Source organism: Chiloscyllium punctatum, chromosome 4 (genome assembly GCF_047496795.1).
Source record: "Chiloscyllium punctatum isolate Juve2018m chromosome 4, sChiPun1.3, whole genome shotgun sequence".
Classification (NCBI taxonomy): Eukaryota; Metazoa; Chordata; class Chondrichthyes; order Orectolobiformes; family Hemiscylliidae; genus Chiloscyllium; species Chiloscyllium punctatum.
This window is the reverse complement of record NC_092742.1, coordinates 14,246,469-14,271,330: the sequence shown is the minus strand read 5'-3', so window position 1 is coordinate 14,271,330 and position 24,862 is coordinate 14,246,469. Positions and strand designations below refer to the sequence as shown.

General features: G+C 40.5%; 1 protein-coding gene across 6 annotated transcripts in view; it reads right to left on the bottom strand.

The window, feature by feature from the left end:
• The window catches only part of LOC140476087 (centrosomal protein of 128 kDa-like), a 416,326-nt gene that overhangs the window by 168,065 nt on the left and 223,399 nt on the right, over positions 1 to 24,862 (bottom strand). For all 6 annotated transcript variants that reach the window (XM_072568114.1, XM_072568117.1, XM_072568115.1 and 3 more), the window contains one exon: positions 22,315 to 22,507. In XM_072568114.1, the coding sequence (XP_072424215.1) occupies positions 22,315 to 22,507 (193 nt within the window). The remainder of the gene's footprint in view (positions 1 to 22,314; positions 22,508 to 24,862) is intronic.

The following is a 24,862-nucleotide window of genomic DNA, read 5'->3' as shown; positions in this document are numbered from 1 at the left end:
CAACTGTACTGACAGGGAAACCTAGTTTTCAGACACTACCTGCCAAGAACGATTGCAGTTGATGTCTCAATCAATTTCTGTGAACTTTAGCGTTGTTCCCATCACACCAGGGTTCAACACTGTACGTATATAGAAGAACAAATAAACCACTAAACTTTTGCATGACACTTTAACACATGAATTTCCTTTGCAATCTTAACTGCACACATTTTATTAGCAGTCTTAAAATACAGCACTCGCATAAAAACAGTATCCTGTAAACTGGCTAATCAGATGGTAGATTATTAGTTCCATGATATTTTAATATCATGTCACCTGTTATATCAACTTTTAATCATGTAGTATCTTTAACATTAGAAACATCATCCCGAGGTGGTTTACAGAAACATAATTAGACAATACAGACACAAAGCTAAAGCAGAACAGTTTAAGATGAGGTTTTATTTTGGAAAGGGGTTGAGGGGGCATAGCATGAATTTAAAGGAGGAGAAAGAGACAGAGTAGGGAATTTTGGAGTTGTAAGGATATCCTGGTTGGGGAGACATTTATTGCATAATTTCACCACTGTGAGTATCACTGGCAAGTCCAGAATTATTACCTAAACCTAATTGCCCTTAAGAAGGTATTACATCTTCAAGTAGTGTGTGAGACCATTTCAGAGGGCAGTTAAGAGTCACTACATTGCTGTGAGGCTGGAGTTTCATATAGGCTAGACCGGGTAAGGACAGCAGATATCCTACCCGGAAAATAAGTAAGTACTCAGAATTTTAATAACAATTCATTAGTTTCCGTGGTAACAGTTACTGATACTAACTCTTAATTCCACATTTATTTTATTAATTGACTGCAAATTCCCCACCTGCTGTCGTAAGATTTGCGTTCATGTTTCCAATTAAGTGTCCAGGCCTTTGGATTACTTGGCCAGGAACATAACCACTGTGTGAATGTTATTACAGCACATAAACGCAAGAGTGGGGATTGCATTTAATCTCATAGGATTTAAGATTTTTGCTTCATTCTACTTAATGAAATTGATTCACAATTGTTCATTTCTAGGATGCTTTAAGGTTAAGTAGCTAGCTCATTTTGGGATTTAGCCATTGGCTGAAAACAAAATGAAGGCATAAAAGATATGTGTCTCTAAACTTGTTTTCGTGGCCACATGGCCAAAGTTACCCCAGGCAATTTTGAGATAAGAAGCAGAACAATAACTGAAAAATGGAAAACCATTACCTGTGCTATTTTGAAGGAAATGTGTCCTTTCTAGTCGGGCAAAGGATTTAGGGGATGCTCTTATTCACAATAACACTTATAGAGTCATAGAGATGTGCAGCACAGAAACAGACCCTTCAGTCCAACTCGTCCATGCTGACCAGATATCCCAACAAAATCTAGTCCCATTTGCTAGCACTTGGCCCATATTCCTCCAAACCTTTCCTATTCATACACCCAACCAGATGCCTTTTAAATGTTGCAATTGTAACAGCCTCCGCCACTTCCTCTGGCAGCTCATTCCATACACACACCACCCTATGTGTGAAAAAAATTGTGCCTTAGGTCTCTTTTATATCTTTCCCCTCTCACCCTCAACCTATGCCCTCTAGTTTTGGACTCCCACAAAACAGGGAAAAGACTTTGTTTATTTATCCTATCTATGCCCCTCATAATGTTATAAACCTCTATGAGGTAACCCCTCAGCCTTTGACGCTCCAGGGAAAACACCCCAGCCTGTTCAGCCTCTCCCTATAGCTCAAATCCTCCAACCCTGACAACATCCTTGTAAATCCCTTCTGAACCCTTTCAAGTTTCACAACTTCTTTCCGATAGGAAGACCAGAATTGCACGCAATATTCCAACAGTGGCCTAACCAATGTCCTGTATAGCCGCAACATGACCTCCCAACTCCTGTACTCAATACTCTGACCAATAAAGGAAAGCATAACAAACGCCTCCTTCACTATCCTATCTACCTGCGTCTCTACCTTCAAGGAGCTATGAACTTGTACTCCAAGATCGCTTTGTTCAGCAACACTCCCTAGGAGCCTACCACTAAGTGTACAAGTCCTGCTAAGATTTGCTTTCCCAAAATGCAGCACATTGCATTGATCTGAATTAAACTCCATCTGCCACTCCTCAGCCCATTGGCCCATCTGATCAAGATCCCATTGTACTGTGAGGTAACCTTCTTCATTGTCCACTACACCTCCAATTTTGGTGTCATCTGCAAACTTACTAACTATACCAACTATGTTCATATCCAGATCATTTATATAAATAACGAAAAGTAGTGGACCCAGCACCGATCCTTGTGGCACTCCACTGGTCACAGGCCTCCAGTCTGAAAAATAACCCTCCACTACCACCCTCTGTCTTCTACCTTTGAGCCAGTTCTGTATCCAAATGGATAGTTCCCCCTGTGGTTCACGCGATCTAACCTTGCTAACTAGTCTCCCATGGAGAACCTTGTTGAACGCCTCACTGAAGTCCATATAGATCACATCCACTGCTTTACCCTCATGAACCCTCTTTGTTACTTTTCAAGAAACTCAATCATGATTTCCCACGCACAAAGCCATGTTGACTATCCCTAATCAGTCCTTGCCTTTCCAAATACATGTACATCTTGTCCCCCAGAATTCCCTCCAACAACTTGCCCACCACTGACGTCAGGCTCATCGGTCTATAATTTCCTGGCTTGTCCTTACCACCTTTTTTAAATAATGGCACCATGTTAGCCAACCTCCAGTCTTCTGGCACCTCACCCCTATGACTATTGATGATATAAATATTTCAGCAAGGGACCCAGCAATCACTTCCCTAACTTCCCATAGAGTTCTAGGGTGCACCTGATCAGCTCCTGGGGATTTATCCACCTTTATGCTTTTCAAGACATCCAGCACTTCCTCCTCTGTAATATGGACATTTTTCAAGATGTCACGATCTATTTCCCCACTATTTCCATGTCCTTCTCCACAGTAAATACTCATGCAAAATACTCATTTAGTATCTTCCCCATCACCTGCAGCTCCACATATAGGCTTACCTTGCCCTATACTATCCCTAGTTACCCCTTTGTCCTTAATGTATTTATAAAATCCCCGTGGATTCTCATTTACCCAATTTCTAAAGCTATCTCATGCCCCCTTTTTGCCCTCCTGATTTCCCTCTGAAGTATACTCCTACTGCCTTTATACTCTTTTAAAGATTCACTCGATTTCTCCTGTCTATACCTGAAGTATGCTTCCTTTTTCTTAACCAAACCCTCAATTTCTCAAGTCATCCAGCATTCCCTACACCTCCCAGCCTTTCCTTTCACCCCAACAGAATATACTTTCTCTGGACTCTCATTATCCCATTTCTGAAGACTTTCCATTTTCCAGCCGTTCCTTTAACCGCGAACATCTGCCCCAAATCAGCTTTTGAAAGTTCTTGCCTAATACCGTCAAAATTAGCCTTCCTCCAATTTAGAACTTCAACTTTTAGATCTGGTCTATTCTTTTCCATCACTATTTTAAAACTAACAGAATTAAGGTCACCGGCTCCATAGTGCTTCCCCCACCCCCGACACCTGAGTTACCTGCCCTGCCTTGTTTCCCAAGAGTAAGTCCAGTTTTGCACCTTCTCTAGTAGGTATATCCACATACTGACTCAGAAAATGTTCTTGTACACACTTAAGAAATTCCTCTCCATCTAAACCCTTAACACTATGGCAGTCCCAGTCTATGTCTGGAAAGTTAAAATCCCCTACCACTACCACCCTATTATTCTTACAGGTAACTGAGATCTCCTTACAAATTTGTTTCTCAATTTCCTGGCGAATATTAGGGGGTCTATAATACAATCCCAATAAGGTGATCATCCCTTTCTTATTTCTCAGTTCCATCCAAACAACTTCCCTGGATGTACTTCCAGGAATATCCTCCCTAAGTACAGCTGTAATGCTATCCCTTATCAAAAACGTCACTCCCCCTCCTTGCTTGCCTCCCTTTCTGTCCTTCCTATAGCGTTGGTATCCCAGAACATTAAGCTGCCAGTCCTGTCCATCCCTGAGCCACGTTTCTGTAATTGCTATGATATCCCAGTCCCATGTTCCTAACCATGCCGAGTCCATCTGCCTTCTCTGTTAGGCCCTTTGCAGTGAAATAAATGCAGCTTAATTTATCAGTCCTATCTTGTTCTCTGCTTTGTTTCTGCCAGCCCTGACTGTTTGACTCGCTTCTGTTCTCAACTGTATCAGTGTCAGATTGATCTTTTTCCTCTCTATCTCCCTGGGCCCCACCCCGCCTTATTAGTTTAAATCCTCCCAAGCAGTTCTAGCAAATCTTCCTGCCAGTATATTAGTCCCCTTCCAATTTAGGTGCAAGCCGTCCTTCCTGTACAGCTCACTTCTACCCTAGAAGAGATTCCAATGATCCAAAAATGTGAATCCTTCTTCTACACACCAGCTCTTCAGCCATGCATTCATGTGCCCTATCCTCCTATTCCTACCCCCGTTAGCTCGCAGCGTTGGGAGTAACCCAAATATTACTACCCTCGAGGACCTCTTTTTTAAAGTCCTGCCTAACTTTCCATATTCTCCCTTCAGAATCTCATCCTTTTCCCTTCCTATATCGTTGGTACCAATGTGTCCAATGACCTTCTGCTGGTCCCTCTCCCCTTTGTCAACATTCTGCACCCTCTCTGAGACATCCTTGATCCTGGCAACAAGAAGGCAACACACCACTCTGATTTTTCGTTGCTAGCCACAGAAACATCTATATGTGCCCCTGACTACAGAGTCCCATAACACAATCGATTGCTTGCAACCCGATGTATCCCTCATTACATTAGAGCAAGTCTTAATACCAGAAACTTGGGTGTTCGTGCTACATTCCCCTGAAAGTCCATCACCCCCCTACATTTTCTAAAACAGCATATTTGTTTGAAATGGAGATTGCCACAGAAGACTCCTGTATTACCCACCTACCTCTCCTACCTTTCTTCGAGTTAACCCACCTACCTGACTGCAGGTCTTATTGCTCTACAAAACACTGCTCCAGGCTAACTTAATACTTATGGCTTATATTCTTAAAATTTAATCAAGATTCATAGAGTCATAGAAATGTACAGCATGGAAATAGACCCTTCGGTCCAACCCGTCCATGCCGACCAGATATCCCAACCCAATCTAGTCCCACCTGCCAGCACCCGGCCCATATCCCTCCAAACCCTTCCTATTCATATACCCATGCAAATGCCTCTTAAATGTTGCAATTGTACCGGCTTCCATCTCTGACAGCTCATTCCACACATGTACCACCCTCTGTGTGAAAAAGTTGTCCTTTTTATATCCTTCCCCTCTCACTCTAAACCTATGCCCTCTAGTTCTGGACTCCCCGACCCCAGGGAAAAGATCCATGCCCCTCGAGACAGAGTCCAAAATAAAAACATATAATCAAGAAAGAACCCACTGTACTCACTGTTGTAGATTCACAGCAAGGCTATACTTAAATCTATTTACTTATCTGTTTCTGTGCTGTGACCTCTCCCAAACAGGTTCCTTCAAGATCAGTTATGAATTTCGCTGTTTGTTAAGTTTTCCTTAACACATTCTGATGTCCAGTAATACATGAATTCAAACAGCAAAGGCAGTAACTGTGCAGATTTACTGCTGTGTCAGTTAGCAGTGTGGGTTTATTTCTCTCTCTCCCTTACAGATCATGTGCTTGCTGCCTTCGTCTGTCTTTCTCCCTTGTAAAAGTGCTGTTGTTTTAACTTTTTTGTTCAAAGTTCCAAAACAATCGCAATAGCACATAAAACAGTAATTGCTGCTCCTGGAATTCGAGGAAATCACCTCCAACAACTAAAATACCTCAAAAAAGGAGCAGCCTGTTACAGCCAGAGATTTTTCCCATCCTCCATCAACACATCACCTCAAAATTATTTACTACTGAGAGTAACAAACTTTGTGAGAAACAAACTTTAAAGATCCTAAGGAGAAAGTGAGGACTGCAGATGCTGGAGATCAGAGTCGAAGAGTGTGGTGCTGGAAAAGCACCGGCCGTCAGGCAACATCCGAGGAGGAGGAGAGTCAAGTGCTGCCTGATTGACTGTACTTTTCCAGCACCACACTCTTCGACTTTAAAGATCCTAAGCTCTTAATAGTGAGCTGGAGAGAATGCGTTCTGTTCTGAAAGGACCAACACGGCTCATATTTCTATTTAGGGAAAATAGTTGGATAATATTGTTTCTTTCTTTGCTTAAAGTTCATGCTTGCAGTTGAAATATCTTGCACATATTTGGAATTGGTTGATTACAAATAAATGGAGAATGCTGCAAACTGTATTTGGTGCCAGAATTAATCAGTTACTGTTAAGGAGTGGCATCTGAGAAAAGTAGAATGAAGCAAAGACAACATGAAAAGCTGGGCTCAAAGTAAAAACACACAAATTAGGAAGAGGAGAAGACTATTCAGCTCCTCAAACGTGCTCCACCATTCAATAAGAACATGGTTAACATAATTGAGGCCACAACTCCTATCTATGTTCTGACAACCTCAACTCCTTTGTAAGTCAAGAATCAATTTACCTTTGCCTTGTCAATAGCTAATGAGCCAGCCTCCACTGCTTTCTGAAGGACAGAGTTGAAAAGATTCACAACCCTTTAAAAGAAAATTCCTCTTCAGTTCCATCTTAAATGGAAGAAGTTTTTTTTTAAAGTAAGAACAGAAAGTGCTGAAGAAACACAGCAGGTCTGCAGGCATTTGTGAAAAGAGAAACAGAGTTAACATTTCAAATCCAATGTAGCTCTGCTACAGAACACTTTTTAAACAGTGATAGCCTCTCTCATGGTCATAAGTATCACATTAAAATTATCTCTTATTCTTCTAAACTCTAATTGGTATAAACCCAGCAAGTCCAACCTTTCTGCATATGCTAACACCATTACCTTCCTGCTCCCCCCAACTCTAAACCCACGTATCAGTCAGGTAAATGCTTCTAATGCATTTGTATCATTTAATGAAGAGGTCAGGACAAAGTTATAGTTCTATTGTTGGAAGCAATTACAAAGGTATGGACAAGCAAGACCATAAGGGGATTTAACACAAAAATTAAAATTTTAAATGACATGTTTATCATCAATAGAGTGTGTGTAAGTAACAAAATTAAAGTCACCATAGTTTTAACAGATCATAGGCTGCTCTCTCATTAGAGGGGACGACTGTTGGAAGTTTAACCTGAGGGTTACCACACCTCAGGCAATGGTGAGGTTGAGATGGTAGAACCTTCATGGTAACCACAGCAGTGCAGCAACTGAACCCGTGCTGTTGGCATCACTTTACATTACAAACCAGCTGTCCAGCCAACTGAACTAAACAACCTGTGAGTACCACTGGTAGGGCCAGTATTTTTTTCCCACCTTTACATTGGCCTGAAGAAGGTGGTCTGACAATGAAGAAACAGCAACAATTTCTGAAACAGAATGGTGTGCAACTTGGAGAAGTTGTATATGGGGTGGAACTGGATAGTATTACAGAGCATCATAACTTAATCATCAGAATGGTTTCATCAGGTTACCATTTGGAAAATGATAGGGACACTTAATCCTCAGTGCTGACTTGGAGATAGGGCAAGAGGAAAAAATCTCAGTATCTGATCTTTAAGAGGTCTTAGGTTCTGTGGAATAGGAACACTGAAGGAGATTTTTCTTTGCCCTTTCTCTTACACTCTTAAAAACAAAATGCTTCAAGTATATAAACCACAAGAGTATCGACCTCTGCCATCAACCATAAGCTAAATCTCTTCCTGAAATTAAGATGCCAACAACTTTGGGCAGTCATCAACAACTGAAAACTAGTCAACAAGGATGGTATAATAGCATAGACACAAGAAGGTGATTACACTTAACAACATATCACATATGTGAATGTCATTTTACAACATGGTTCAGGCTCTCAGTTTACAAAGAGATGACAGTTGAGAACAGGAAGTTTGGAAAATGACTTTCTGGGCTCATTTCAAGCAGGTTCAAAAGGAAAAGAAAGCAAGACTCATAATTCCACCTGTGTGAAATTTGAGAAGTGTAATACATAGGCAAACTGCTAATTCTTGGTGATTTCATTTTTCCTACAAATCAAACTATTACAAAATTTACAAAAACTATTACTATTAATAAAACAAATATGTTTTTGTAATTTGCATGCAGTTAATAAGTGCCTGCCTGTGACTGGTGGCACAGTGGTTAGCACTGCTGCCTCACAGCGCCAGAGACCTGGGTTCAATTCCCGCCTCAGGCGACTGACTGTGTGGAGTTTGCACATTCTCCCCGTGTCTGCGTGGGTTTCCTCCGGGTGCTCCGGTTTCCTCCCACAGTCCAAAGATGTGCAGGTCAGGTGAATTGGCCATGCTAAATTGTCCGTAGTGTTAGGTAAGGGGTAAATGTAGGGGTATGGGTGAGTTGCGCTTCGGCGGGGCGGTGTGGACTTGTTGGGCCGAAGGGCCTGTTTCCACACTGTAAGTAATCTAATCTAATCTAAAAAAAGTTATTTCACTCCACTATTGCACAATTCCAAATACTAAAGATAAATACCAAAGCACAGAGTAGCTGATGTAGATATGTTACCAACTACAGAATTAATTTCAGCACAGTTATGGCCTTTGTATGCTTACAATGTCAGAAATCAAACTTGAACAAAATCAGTAATAGGGTGCTTAAACCCAAAAGGGAAGAAATACATTCATTATTACAAAAGGAAATTATGAATGCCACTGATCTCTGTCTACCTTTAACAACAATTTAGTAAGTGTTCACTACCTGTTCACATACTCTAAAGCCCAAACTGATAGAATTTTAGTAGAAATAATGGATTTTTAAAGTCAATAACACCATAAGAAACGGGAGCAGAATTCAGCTATTCGGCTTATGGATTCCATTCTGCAATTGATCACAGCTGATATGTTTCTCCCCAGAATCATAGAAATGATACAGCACAAAAGGGGGCCATTTGGCCCATTTTGTCCATACCAACCCAAAGACCATATCCTTTCTAATCCCATCTTCCTACACATAGCTCATAGCCCTGCCACTTACAGCATTTAGCATGCAGCTCCAGGTATCCTTTATAACACACTCCACCACCAGCTCAGGGAATGAATTCCATAGACCTACCATCCTCTGCATAAAAAAGATTTTCCTCACATCCCCTCTAATACTTTGCCACTTGGCTTGAATCTGTGACCCCTGGTTTTTGAACTCTCTGCCAAGGGAAACAAATCTACTCTGTCTTTATCCCTCACAATTTGTAAACCTTAATCATGTCACCCTCTCAACCCCAACCTCTCCAATCTCTCCTCATAGCTACAATTCCCAGGCCTGGCAGCGTTCTGGTATATCTTCTCTGCCCTCTCTCCAGAGTAATTATGCCCTTCCTGTAATGTGATGACTAGAACTGCAAGCAATACTCCAGTTGGGGGTTCACCAGTGTCTTATACAGTTTCATCAATATATCCCTACTTTTGTGATCTATACTCTGCCAATGAAGGACAGCATTCCATATGCCTTCATTACAACATTATCTACCTGCACTGCCACCTTTAGGGGCCTGCCAGTGTGCATGCCGAGATCTCTCACTTTGTCTACCCCCTCAGTTGATTTCCATTAACCATGTATTCCCTTTTACTGTTTGACCTCCCTAAATGCATCACCTCACATTGATCAGAGTTGAACTCCATCTGCCACTTTCCTGCCCACTCCACCAACACACCTGTATCATTTTATAGCAAACAGCTATCCTCTATCCACTACACAGCAAATTTTTGTGGCATCTGTAAATTTCCCAATTGTGCCCCCACTTCCAAGTTCAAATCATTAATGTACAAAACAAACAGCAGCAGTCCCAACACCAAGTCCTACAGAACACAACTTCAAACAGCTTTCCATTCATAAGGGCAGCCGTTGACTATTACCTTTTGTTTCCTGTTACTAAGCTAACTTTGGATTCAGTTTGACACATTACCCTGTATCCCATGGCTTTTACATTTTTGACCAGTCTGCCATATGGGACCTTGTCAAATACCTTACTTAAATCCATGTATTCAACATTTACTGAACTACCCTCATCGATCCTCCTTGTCACTCCCTCAAAGAATTCAATCAAATTTATAAAGGAAGACCTACCCTTAACAAAGCCATGCTGACTGTTCCTGACTAGTCTATGCCTTTCTAAATGACAGTCAGTCCAATCTCTCAGGATCAATTCTATTATTTTCCCAATACTGAAGTGAGACTAAATGGCCTGTAATTTTTTGGCATTTCCTTTTTACTCTTTTGAAACAACGGAACCACACTTGCATTCATTCAGTCCTCCAGCACCTCACCCATATACAGTGAAGATTGGAAAATAATCCTCAGAGCATTTGCTATTTCTTCCCTGGTAAATGAAGATCCATCTGATCCTGACGTCATATCCATTTTCATGAATTTCAACTCCTCTAACATTTCCTCTCTCGTTATGATTACTTTTTCCAACACTTCACACTGCTCCTCTTGAATTATTATGTCCACGTCATCTCTTTCCTTTACGAGGACAAAAAATTCATTCAAAATTCTTCCTACATACTCTGCATTTTCACACAAGTTCCATTCTTCATCTCTGAGAGATCCACTTTTTCTTTAACTATCATTTTGCTCCTCATATACTGGTAAAACATCTTTGGGTTTTCCTTTATCTTGCTTACTAATATTTTTTCATGTCCTCTTTGATTTCCTTATTTGTTTTTTTACTTGATCCCTGTACTTTCTATATTCCTCTAGACTATCTGCAGTTTTGATATTTTGGTGACTATCATAAACTTTCTTTTTCTGTTTAATCTTCCCCTGTATTTTTCCAGTCAACTATGAGGGTCTGGATTTGACATGACCATTTTTATTTTTGGAGGGGACATTTTTGTTTTATGCACTAAGGATCTCACTTTTTAATGTCTCCCACTGATGCCGTCCAGTCCACCACAGCCAAATCATTTAGCAGCTTTGTAAAATTTGCATTCCCCCAGTTAAAAATGTTTCCTCCTGATTTATCACCTCATTTTCCATAATAATACTAAACCTAACCGAATTGTGGTCACTGTCCCTGACAGGGTTGCCCATTAGCACTTTACCAACTTGCCCATCTTCATTTTCCAAAACTAATTCAGAATTGTGTCTCCTCTCATTAGGCTTGTCACATATTGTTTTTTAAAAAATCCTGTGCATAATACATGAATTTTTCACCCTCAATGCCCCTTGTGTTGTTTAAAACCAAGTTGATGCTGGGATAGTTAAAGTCTCCTACTAGTATTACACAGTTATTCCTATAGTCAGACATTCATCTCAATTCTTCTATCACCCTGCCACTGTTTGTGGTCTGTATTATACTCCCAGCAGTGTGACTACCCCTTTTTTTATTTCTAAGCTCAATCCATAAAACCTCATTTGTTAACCCATTTAGTGTATCATCCTTTCTCACAACTGTAATTGATTCCTAAACCAATACTGCTACACCAACTCCCCCTTCCTTTTTTATCACCCACTCTATTTGCCTGAAAATTCTATATCTAGTGGATATTGGGATGCCAGTTCTGCCCCTCCTTTATCCATGTTTCAATAGCAACAATATTAAGCTGTCATGTGTCTAACTGTGCCATTAGTTCATCTGCCTAATTTGTAATATTCCTTGCATTTAAGTATAAACAGCACAACCCATCAATTTACTTTGGATGCTTTTTAATCCTCATTTCTTTTGTCTTTCAAGTCACTGACTACATCATTAATTAATGTTCCACCTCTGTTTCCTGACCTGAATCTGACCCATCTAAGCCTACACTTTGATTCTGATTCCCCTGCCCTACGAGATTAAAACCTTACCAACAGAACTACCAAAAGCCCTTCAGTGGGACTTTCTCAATCCCGTTCTCCTGCCTTCTTCCTGTAACCTTTGATCTCTTTATTAATAAAGAACCTATCCATCTCGGTCTTTAATATACTCAGTGACTTGTCTCTACAGCCTTCTGCGGCAATGAGTTCCACAGATTAACTACCCTCTGGCTGAAGAATTTCCTCCTCATCTCAGTTCTAAGGGTTTGGCCCTTCAGTCTGAGGCTATGCCCTTGGGTCCTAATTTCTCCTACTGTTGGAAAAATCTTTTCCACATCCATTCATCCAGGCCTCACAGTATTCTGCAAGTTTAAATGAGATCCTCTCGCTCATTCTCCTAAACTGCACTTAGTACAGATGCCAAGTCCTCAATCTCTCATCACATGACAAGCCCTTCATCCTTGAGATTATTCTTGCAAACTTTCTCTGGGCCCCTTCAAGGCCAACACACTCGTCCTTAGATACAAGACACAAAACTGCTCACAATATTCCAAATGCACTCTGACTAGATCCTTATATAGTCTCTTTAGTACACCCTGATCTAGTATTCTAGACCTCTTGAAATTATTGCAAATATTGCATTTGTCTTTCTAACTGCCAACTAAAATTGCATGTTAACTTTAAGTTAGTCTTGAACTAGGACTCCTAAGTTCCTTTGTAATTCAGATTTCCTTAGCTTTTCCCCATTTCCAAATTGGTGTACGCCTCTATCCTTCATACCAAAGTGTACAAAACCTCTCAATAAAACCAAAGAACTGTTAATGTTGAAAATTAGAAATTGCTGGATACAAAGCAGCTGTGGATACAAAGCAGAGTTAACATTTTGGGTCAAGTGACCTTTCTTCAGAACTGTTCGGTCTTGAGCAATTTCTGGGTTGTTTTGCACAATCTCACACTTTCCCACACTGTAGTCTATCTGTCACTTCTTTGCCCACTCTACTGCTAGTACAAGTCCTTCTGCAGCCTACCCCCCCCACAACACTACCCGTCCCTCTTTGTGTCAAGTGCAAACTTAGCAGCGCCCTCAGTTTCTTCATCCAGATTGTTTATGTATAATGTGAATCATTGTAGTCACCTCTGCAGAACTCCACTAATCACCAGCTGCTATCCTGAAACAGAACCCTTTAATCCCACGGTATGCCTTCTGTTAGTCAGCAAATCCAAGGTGAATCCAACTAACTTCACCATTGCATACATTTCTTTTGCATTTATTCTGTCCCTGACTTCCTTGGCCAGCCATGGTTGCCTTATCCACCCCTTGTTACGCTCTCCTTCCTTGGGATGAATTTCCACTGTGCCTCCCAAATTATCGCCAGAAACTCATGCCATTGCTGCTGCTCCATCTTCCCTGCTAGGCTTCTCTTCCAAACAACTCTGGCCAGCACCTCCCTCATATCGGTACCTTTACTCAACGGTAATATCATTACGTCTGCTTTCAGCTTCTCCCTCTCAAGCTGATGAGTGAATTTGATCATATCATGGTCACTGCCCCAAGGGGTTCCTTCACCTTAAGCTCCCTAATCAAGTGAAACATTACCACATCAACAAATCCTAAACTGCCTACTCTCCACTGGGCTCTATCGCAAGCTGGAACAAAGTAAACCCATCTCAAAGATGTTCCACAAATTCCTTTCCTTGGGATCCGCTCCTAATCTGATTTCCTTAGTCCACCTGCAAATTGAAGTCCCCCATGATTACTGCATTGCTGCCTTTCTCACATGCCTTTCTTATCTCCTGATTTATTTTCTGACGCATCCTGACTCCTGAGCCAAGGCTCCTTCAAACAAACTCCTGGGTTCCTCTACTTGCCTTGCTCATAGTCACACCCTCCTGTGTCTGACCACTGATCTAATTCAAGATAGTTATTCTAAGGGGTGTAAGTGTGTGCTAAAATAAGTGTATTAAGGGCAAAAGAGTAACCAGGGAGAATAAGGCCCCTTAAAGATCAATGTGGCAGTCTATATGTAGAACCACATGAGAAGGATGGGATACTAAACGAATATTTCATGTGGGTACTTACTATGGAGAAGGATATGGAAGCTAGGGAACTTAGATAAATAAATAGTAATATCTTGAAAAGAGTTCATATTACAGAAGAGAAGGTGCTAGAGATCTTAAAATGGATAAAGGTAGATAAATCCCAGGACCTAATCAGGTGTTTACTAGAACTTTGTGGAAAGCTGGGGAAGAGACTGTGGGGTCTATTGCTGAGATAGTTCTATCATTGACAGCCACGAGTGAGGTTCTGGAAAACGATTGGTTGGCTAACGTGGTGCCATTATTTAAGAAAGGCCATAGGGAAAAGCCAGAGAACTATAGACAGGTGAGCCTGATGTCAGTGATGGGTAAGTTGTTGGAGGATATTCTGAGGGACTGGATTTACATGCATTTGGAAAGGCAAGGACTGACTAAGAATATTCAACATGGCTTTGTGCATGGGAAATCATGTCTCATGAACTTGATGGAGTTTTTTGAAGAGGTGACAATGAAGATTGATAAAGGCAATGCAGTGGACATTGTCTATATGGATTTCAGCAAAGCATTTGACAAGGTTCCATACGCTCAACTATTTAGTAACATGAGAATCCAGGGGAGCTAGCCAATTGGATATAAAATTGGCTTGACGGTAGGTGATAGAGGGTGGTGGTGGAGGGATGCTTTTCAGACAGGAAGCCTCTGACCTACAGTGTGCCACAAGGATCGGTGCTGGGTCCACTGCTTTTTGTCATTTACATGAATGACTTAGATGTGAATACAGGAGACGTGGTTAGCAAGTTTACACATGACACCAAAATAAGTAGTGTGGTGGATAGTGAGGAAGGTTATCTCAGAATACAATGGCACCTTGAACAGATGGGCCAATGGGCTGAGGAGTAGCAGGTGGAACTTAATATAGATAAATGTGCTACATTTTGGTAAGGCAAACCAGGGCAGGACTTATGCAGTTAAAGGTAGGGCCCTCAGGAGAGCCGAACAAAGAGGCCGAGGGCTGCAGTTGCATAATTCCTTGAAAGTGAAATCGCAGGTGCATAGGGTATTGAAGAAGGTGTTTGGCACACTTGCTTTCACTGGTCAGAGCATGGAGTACAGGAGTTGGGGCGACATGTTGTGGCTATACGAGACAGTTACAAGGATATCGCTGGGACTGGAGGGTTTGTGTTATAGGGAGAGGCTGAATAGGCTGGGTTTTTTTCCCCTGGAGCGTCAGAGGCTGAGGGGTGATTTTGTAGAGGTTTATAAAGTCATGAGGGGCATAGATAGTGTGAATAGCCAAAGCCTTTTTCGTAGAATGGGATGTCCAAAACTAGAGGACGTAAGTTTAAAGTGAGAGGGGAAAGACTTAAAAGAACCTGAGAGGTATTTTTTCACAGACAGGATGGCGCATATATGGAAAGAGCTGCCAGAGGATGTGGTGGAGGCAGGTACAATAACAACATTTAAATAGAATCTGGATTTGAATATGAATAGGAGGGGTTTAGAGGGATATAGGCCAAAAGCAGCCAAATGGGACCAGGTTGAGTTGGACTGAAGGGTCTACTTCTGTTATACAGCATTCATCAACTCTGAGCCAGAATTCCTCAAGCTATCAACATTTTGTAAAAAACATTCATTCATGGGCAGTAGACCTTTCTAACTGGCCAGCATTTACTGTCTGTCCCTAATGTCCATGAGAAGGTGGTGGTGAGCTTCCCTCTTGAACCACTGCAGCCCACATGTTGCAGCTAGACCCACAATGTCATTAGGCAGAGAATTCCAAGATTTTGACCCAGTGACAGTGAAGGAATGGTGTTATGTTTCTAAGTCAGGATGGTGAGTGGCTTGAAGGAGAACATGCAAATAGTGGTGTTCCCATGTATCAGCAACCCTTGTCCTGCTAGGTGGAAGTGGTTGTGGGTTTGGAAGGTGCTGGCCAAAAACCTTTGGTCAATTTCTGCAATGCATCTTGTAGATAATGCACGATGCTGCTTCTGAGTTTTGGTGGTCAAGGGAGTTGATGCTGGTGGATGTAGTGTCAATCAAGTGGGCTACTTTGTCCTGGATGGTGTCAAGCTTTTTGAGTGTTGTTGGAGCTGCACCCACCCAGGCAAGTGGGGAGCGTTTCACCCAAGTCCTGGCTTGTACCTTGTAAATAGTGGACAGGCTTTAGGGAGTCAGGAGGTGAGTTAGTCACCTCAGTATTCCAAGCCCCTGACCTGGCCTTGCAGCTACTGTGTTTACGTTGCAAGTTGAGTTGAGTTTCTGGTCAATGGTAATGCCCAGGATGTTGATAGTGGGGGATTCAGTGATGATAATATATTGAATGGTTGCATTGTCTCGCATTGGAGATGGTCATTGCCTGGCATTTGGGAGATGATAGCCTAATGGTATTATCACTGGACTGTTAATCCAGAGATCCAGGTAATGTTTGGCTAAGCCAGGTTTGAATCGAACCACGACAGATTGTGGAATTTAAATTCAATAAAATTCTGGAATTAAGGATGATGACCATGAATCGATTTTCAATTGTCGGAAAAACCCATCTAATGTCCTTTCGCCAAGGAAACTGCTAGTCTTGCCTAGTCTGGCCTCCATGTGACTCCATATCCACAGCAATGTAGGTGACTCTTGTCTGGGCAATCAGGGATGGACAATAAATACTGGTCTAGCCAGTGACACCCTCATCCCATAAATGAATCAAAAAAGTTTCAAGGCTATCCCTACATGAAACAGCAAGATTGTTAGCTCAAATAAAACATACTTTAAATTTAAATGGGAGTTGAAAATATATTTTATATGCTCATGATTAAATTGCAGGTACTGAATTTCAAATGAAACAATTTTGCAAATTTTAATAGCTCTAAGAATTCAAAAACCTACAATGGATCATCTTGCAAGCAGTGAAACCCAGATTAGCATTGAAAAATTTAATCTTTATCTCTTCCAGACAATGCTCAGTTTTACACATGGATGCAGTTAAGGACCGTCAATAAAAATGATACAAGTTGGCAACTACAACAGTAATTCAACATGTGTACCTCCTGCAGAATCGTAGATACCTGACTTTATTCTCTTCCTCCACACCTCCACAATCTAGTCTTTCAGGATTGTTACCCAAAATAGCACTTCAAGGAACAGACTGCCAAAGGCATACACACAAGTACTATCAAAATACCAACTGGATTTCAACCAGACATTAGTTCCTTTGAAGTTTACATTACCCAATTCACAGGTTACACTACAACCTTGCTAATGCTGCAGCCTTCTGAGCTAATTGGTATCAAGTAATTCCAGTGCCCTCCATAATCACTATTTTGAATACTATTCACCAATAGTGAGTAATCTGAATCGGCAACATATCTGTGGATGACATCAATACATTTGTATTGCATATCTAAAAACATAGTGATACCAATGCCCAAGCACTGTGGGCTGGATTCTAAGCTTGCAGACATGACCAACCTTAGTGTCCATGGTATTATCCATCTGCCACCATAATGTGTCAGTTTAGATTCCTGCTTGCAACCTGAGCCTACGTTTACCCTCTAAATATGCACCTTCCTACTGGACAGCCCCTACTTGTCCATCCAATGCTCGATTGAACAAGCTCAAACAGAGATGGATGCAAGCGGGCCACCCAGTTTCCATTCTGTCTGCTCACTCCCACTGAAAACCACAAAATCCAGACCTACAATATGACTTTGGAGCTCAAAACAGTGTTGTCATGTGTACCCTAGATAAACACACACAGAATGGAAATGCATAATTAAATAGCAAAGTTTGCTAGCTTTCACTTCATACTACACATTGATATTAACATTTGTGGTATTAAACAGCTATTTTGTATGCCTAAGACTTTCCACACAGTGTCCCCTCCAAGTTTACAGTCAGAACCACAACTGTCATGGGAATAAACCTTCAGCCAAATATTTCAATATATGCATCATTCTTGTCACATTTGGCTTGTAATAACAAACAATACTCTAGCTTCCAAGTTGTGCAGGAGGAGCTGGACAAAATTTTGCGATGGTACATTCTCAAGAACTGGATAAACTGCAAGCTGCAAGTTCAATCTGTGGAAGACTCAAGAAAATACAGTGGCATGTTGCTCTTGGGCATTTATGGAGAAAAAAGATCTGTCCAAAGCTGTCCACTACAAAAAGATTTCTTCAACCATGTCTCATAAATCTCACCACTCTGTTTCAAAGGCTGCCAAGACGGAGATTAGTGATTCCAATGCAGATATCATCAACGCAAAAAAAAAAATTGGAATCCCCTTCAGGATGTAAAATGCTTGCATTCCAAATAATTAAACTGCAGCAAAATAGTAAAGGCCTATAGGAGGTATAGCAATAAAGTATTAAATATGTCCAATTTATATATCTACAGTGTCAGCTTACTGAGTAGAATGTCCCCTAGAGTCAGAAGGCTTGGAGGGTCAAGTCTTCATTCCAGAGATTTGAACATGTCAAGCAGGACAGAAAAGGGTGTGCTAGAGAGCTGCTTATTTCAGAATGGACCTTAAACAAACCATCCTGCCCACCCTCTCAGGTGAACAGAAGAGATTGCCTGGCACTTTTGGAAAGAGTATAAGGGAATTCTCACCTGTGTTCTGGTCAACCAAAATCACCAAAACAAAACTTGTCTACTCATTATCTCATTGCTGTCTGTGGGGATTTTCTACATACAATTTGACTGATATTTTTCATAGAATCTTTACAGTGTGGATTTGACCCATTGAGTCCACACCGACCCTCTGAAGAACATCCCACCTGAACCCAACCTCTTACACTATCCTTGTAGCCGTGCATTTCCCATGCTAATCCACCTAGTCTGCACATCCCTTAACACTACGGGCAATTTAACACAGCCAATCCATTTAACCTGCACATCGTGGACTGTGGGAGGAAACTGCAGTACTTGGAGGAGACCCACGCAGACACGGAGAGTATGTGCAAACTCCACACAGACAGTCACCTGAGGCTGGAATTAAACTCAGGTCCCTGGTGCTGTGAGGCAGCAGTGCTAACCACTGAGCCACTGTCTCACCACAGCTTACATCACAACATGACTACTGTTCAAAATGAATATCATTTGCCTGTAAAACATTTTGAGACGCAGGATTGTGAACAATGTTATAAGAAATACCATCCTTTCTAGGATCAAATTGTAGAATTATGTTAACAAAGCTGAAGTAAAGATACCATCTGTATGCACAAAGCATTTGCAATAAGATTAATGATTCAAATGCACAAATTGAGGTAAATTCAAGGGGAGGCATTGGCCTAGTAGTATTATCACTAGAGTGTTAATCTGGAGATGCAGGTAACGTTCTGGGGACCCAGGTTTGAACCCCACCATGGCAGATGGTGGAACTTGAATTTAATTTTTAAAAATCTGGAATTACTCATCTAATGATGGCCAAGAATCCATTGTTGATTGTTGGAAAAGCCCATCTGGTTCACTAATGTCCTTTACGGAGGGAAACTGCCATCCTTACGTGGTCTGGCCTACATGTAATTCCAGACCCACAGCAATGGGGTTGACTCTTAACTGCCCTTGGGCAATTATGGATGTGCAATAAATACTGGTCTAGCCAGCGACGCCCTCATCCCATGAATGAATGAATAAATAAATAATTATGATTTAACTTCCATTGCGGAGTGCAGACTACAAGGCGACCAAGATTGGTAAACGAATAGCCAAGGATATTCTACATTGAGGAGGAATAGACACTGCTAATTAGGGACGATAGCAGTAAATTAGTAAGAGATGATCTTTGATTGAAGGATCAAGGTGGAGCTAAGAAACAATGAGGGGCAGCAAAGGTAGTTGGCTATACAACACCAAACTGTATGGGCATGTTATAAAATCAGGAAATTAGAGATACACGAAACATGTGTGTATAATGGGTGACTTCAGTTTACAGATGGACTGGGTAAACCAAGTCAGTTTGATGCTTTGGAGGGTGAATTCCTGCAGTGTGTACAAGGTGGGTTTCTGGAATGGTCGGTCAAAGGGCCACATGGGATTCAGTTTATTTTGGTGTGCAATGAGAAAGTGTCAATTAGTGACGTTTCTGTAAATGAACCTTGAGTATTAGTGACAATTATACGACAGAATTTTACATGGGGTTTGAGTGTGATATGGTGAATTGAAACTAGAGTCATTGTTTTCTTCACTCAGATTTGACGATCTGTGGGGCCATTTGGATAGGGTGAATTAAGAAAATGTATGAAAAAAATTAAGTTAAAATTTACACAACACCAGGTTATGGTCCAACAGGATTACCTGGAAGCACTAGCTTTCGGAGCGCTGCTCCTTCATCAATGAAGGAGCAGCGCTCCGAAAGCTATGGTTCCAATTAAACCTGTTGGACTATAACCTGGTGTTGTGTGAATTTTAACTTTGTTCACGCCAGTCCAACACCAGCACTTCCAAATCATAAAACAATTAATGGTACATAGGAACTAGCTAGTACTTGAAGAAATGCTCCAAAGTCTACAATATATATACATTCATCAGGGCCCTAACACGAAAAGAAAAGGCAAATCAACTGTGGTTAATAAAATAGGTTAATGCTGCATTAGACTAAAAGAAGCCTGAAATACTGCTTTGCCTGAGGTTTGGAAGTCATTTAGAACCAACAAGTAAGGGCCAAGAAATTCATAATGGGAGGGAAAAAAGAATATGAATGCAATCTAGCAAGGAACAGAAAGGAGGACTGTAAAAGCTTCTGTCGATATGTGAAAGGTAAAAGATTAGCATGGATAAATGTGGGCTCTGTACAGGTGGGGGTGAGGACAGTTTATAGTGGAGAACAGGATCTCCTTCTGTAGTGTAAAATTCTATAATTTTCAAGGGTGCTACTTATAGGTGAACCAGTAGATATTGTGTATTTGGATTTTCAGAAAGTATTTGATAAGCTCCCACACAGGATATTAGCAAATAAAATAAGAGGGTATGGAATTAGGAGAAATATTCTAGCATGGATTGTGAATGGGTTAGTAGACAAAAAGCAAAGAATAGAAATAAATACATCATTCCCAGAATGGTAGGCTGTTACAAATGGGTATTACAAGGGTCAATGCTAGATCCACAACTATTCATCACCTATATAAAAGATTTGAATGTGAGAACTAATTGAATTATTTCCAAATTTACTGATAAGATCAAACTGGGTGGGAACACTAACTGTGAGGAGGATGCAAAAAGGTTTCAAGAGCATTTACACACATTTGGTGATTGGGCTAGAAAATGGAATATAATACATAAAAGTGTGAATGTACTCACTTCTGTAGAGTAAAGAAATTTATTTCCTAAATATGTGGGATTGGCATGTGCTGGGAATTCTTGTCTGAGGAAGGATACACTTGCCAGAAAGGAAGTGTAACAGAGGTTCACCAGAAAAATTCCTGGGATGGCAGAAGTATTTTTTGAGGAGATATTGAGGAAATTGGATTCCACTCTGCATTCTGTAGAGTTTCGAAGAATAAGAGATCTCAGTGAAACCTGCAAAGTTCTTACAGAGTGTGACAGGGTGGATATAGATTGGATGCTTCCCCAACTGGTGACTCTAGAACCAATTCCTAGGGTAAGGGTCAGACCATTAAAGACTAAGATGAGGAGGAATATTCTCACTCAGGTAATAGTGAATCTTTGCAATTCTATACCCCGGAGGGCTGCTTAAGTCCAATTATTCAATATAGAATCGATAGGTTTCTGCAGATAATGACATTAGGGGATACAGAGAGAGAGCAGGAACATGACACTGGTGAGATGATCAGCTGTGATCTAGAATAGCAGGCTGGGTAGATAGCTGAATGGCCTACTCCTTTTCCTATTTTCCAGAAGTACAAAAATTACACAAAAGTATAAGTCCATAATAATATTCAGATTACACATCAACCACTTTACACAATCTCAGTTTCTTCCATCTTCCTAACTTTCCATTTTGCTGAATACAACTAGATATTTTCAGTGTACATATTTCAACTCTATTATAGTTGATTCCTGTTGGGAAGTACTTACATGAATTTCACAAATAAAACGGGGCTCTTTTAGATATTTGAACCATAACATCACTTCCAATACAATAGATTTGCTTTTCTTTAAACAGGTATAGACAATAAAATCTTATTTATTATACACTCCCACTCAGCACCAGTAACAGGAAGTCAAAATTATTACAATCATTTTAACCTCACAATCCTACAGCTGGAATTTCACATTGTACCCATACCTGATTAATTTTCCTTTAAATAGCTCATCACTCCACAATGCAATCACTGTGGGAGGTCAGCATGGATTTTAATTACAAACACTGAATGTTTCCTCTCTACCCAACACCTTGAGAAAGTGCACTGGTGTTGGTCAGTAATGTATTATTGTTTCTCCTGGCTACACCTGACTTATACCTCATCTCGACAATGAGGTTACAGGACTAACCTCTTTTTTCCTTGTGTATTTCCTCAAGGAGACGTTCTTGCTTTGCGATTTGCTCTATGAAAAGCTGGCTCTCGGACTCCTTGTCCTGTAGGAGTTCCTTCAACTGCACACGACACTGTCGGAGGTGGGATCGTAGTTTGAGCTCTCGTCCTTCTCGTTCCTTCATTTCTTCACATAGCCACTGTAGTTTGGTCTAAAAGGCAATATTGTTAGTCAGATTCGGAAGTACCATTTGTATCAAAGTCTGATCCAAATTAGTCAGAACTTTTGAACAAAAAGGAAGAAACGGAATTTAGATCATATGAATTAGAAATAATGTCAGAAGTCATACATCAGCAGGTTTATTTGAAATCACAAGCTTTCAGAGCACTGCTCCTTCACCAGGTCCTTCATCACTTCACCTGACGAAGCAGCAGCACCCTGAAAGCTTGTGATTTCAGATAAACCCATTGGGCTACTACATACTGGTGTTGTGTGACTTCTGACTTTGTCCACCCCAGGCCAACACCAGCACCTCCACATCCTAATAATAATGATCAGAGGTGGTTTGAGTCATACTATTGTATAAAATTTGGATAATATATTACTTTTAGGACTTTACATTAATTAAAACTTACATCTAGGAATCCTATACTAATCACTTTTTGAATAAATTAATTTAGGTTTTGCCTGCTGAGAGAGAGGTAATTAACAGTTAAATTGATCAAGTTGCTACCAATTCAAAACTGCAGAGACAGCTTGAAAACAAATGCAGACTTGTCAGTATATGAGAAACGACTTATTGATAAGAGTTAGCTTGGCTGAACTGCTCACAAACAGCACCCCTGTCTTAAAGAGACAGATTCAAGGCTTCCTAAGAAATCATAGCACGTGCCCCTCCCTATCTCACGATAAAAGCTCATAGCAACACAAATCACACATGGATTTTTGATGAGAATAGTCTTCCAGCATATTGATCAATTAAGTATAATCAATATTAAAATATTCAAGACAAATTATTTGCTTATTTTTCCTCATTTTAACACAAGACACCACTTATCGCTGATACTAATGAATTATTTTAAGTACCTGTGAAAATGTTGAAAAAGCCTGCTAAACATATGTTCTGATACCAGACAACTTCATATACCATCTCGAAACATCAATAGTTGGAATGAACACCTGTTTTTTCTTCAGTTACTTGTTAATGACTTCAGCTATGAAGGGAGAGGGAGCAATCTCCTGACCTAACCAAATGATTGTTAATACAAGCAATTTCCAAATATGGCACAAGAAATCCCAAAACTATTTTTAAATGCCGTATGTTTCAATTCATTTAGGGCACAGTCAACATCATCACTCCTATGGTGAAAACTGTCCCAAGATGCATTAAGCCAAGTGGCATGGTGGCTCAGTGGTGAGTGTTGCTACCTCACAGGGCCTAGCACCCATGTTTAATTCCAGTCTTGGGTGACTGTCTGTATGGAGTTTGCACATTCTCCCTGTGTCTGCGTGGGTTTGTTCCAGTTTCCTCCTACAGTCCAAAGATATGCAGGTTAGGTGGATTGGCAATGCTAAATTACCCATAGTGTTCACAGACGTATAGGCTAGGTGTTTTAGTCAGGGGAAATGAGGAGTAATAGGGAATGGGTCTGGATGGGATACTCTTCACAGGGTTGGTGTGGACATGTTGGGCCAAATGGCCTGTTTCTACACTGTAGGGATTCTATGAAATCCAACTATACTATTAGCATCCAAAGACTTCACACTCTATGATGTCCATGTGTTAAGTATATTGAACTTTTACTGAGTAAATTCTAAATTTATTTCATCAAGTTAGTTTGTCCTTCTCTGTAATTTTCATTTTAACCTGTCGGTCAGTAGAACAGGACTCATTGATCCAATTGTGAATTTGTAATTTAAAAGTTAAATTGGTTTAAAGATATCAGCAAGCTCAAAATTTAATCAGATCCAAATTCTTAAGTGATCTTTAAAGAAACATTCTTCCAAGTATACCCATAAGTGTACTTATTAGATGCACTGCTGTAGAGTGTGAAGGTCCTGTTAGCATCTGAACCTTAGACTTTCAGAAGGTTAAAAAATTTTGATCAACAACATTTTTCACAAAAAAAATTTTTTCAGGCAAATATGATCTGAGCAAAGATGAGCTTAAAAAGTTTACAATATTAAAGTGGTCACAAATTTTATCCAAAACTGATACATTCTTAAGGTCTGAAGAAATAAAATCTATTACAGAAATGAGAAAAATTGTGTTGATGCCTTTAATAGAGATTAACCCACAATCTTCGTACAGCCTGCATCTCTGTCCTCTACCTGCCCTTCTATTCCAAATTTAGCTACTGTCAGGCATACTGACCTTCACTGCTAAACAACAGCATTTCTTTAATTGTATTTATCATAGTCAAGCATTTGTAAAAACACCACTGCAGTCACAAGCTGAAAGATTTCTGAGTCACTATTCACCCATTTTGCAGTCAAAGGAGATCAGAGGTGGTCTAACTTTACCGAATAGAAGTGAGACATCTACTCCTCTACGATGGTGCGAGAG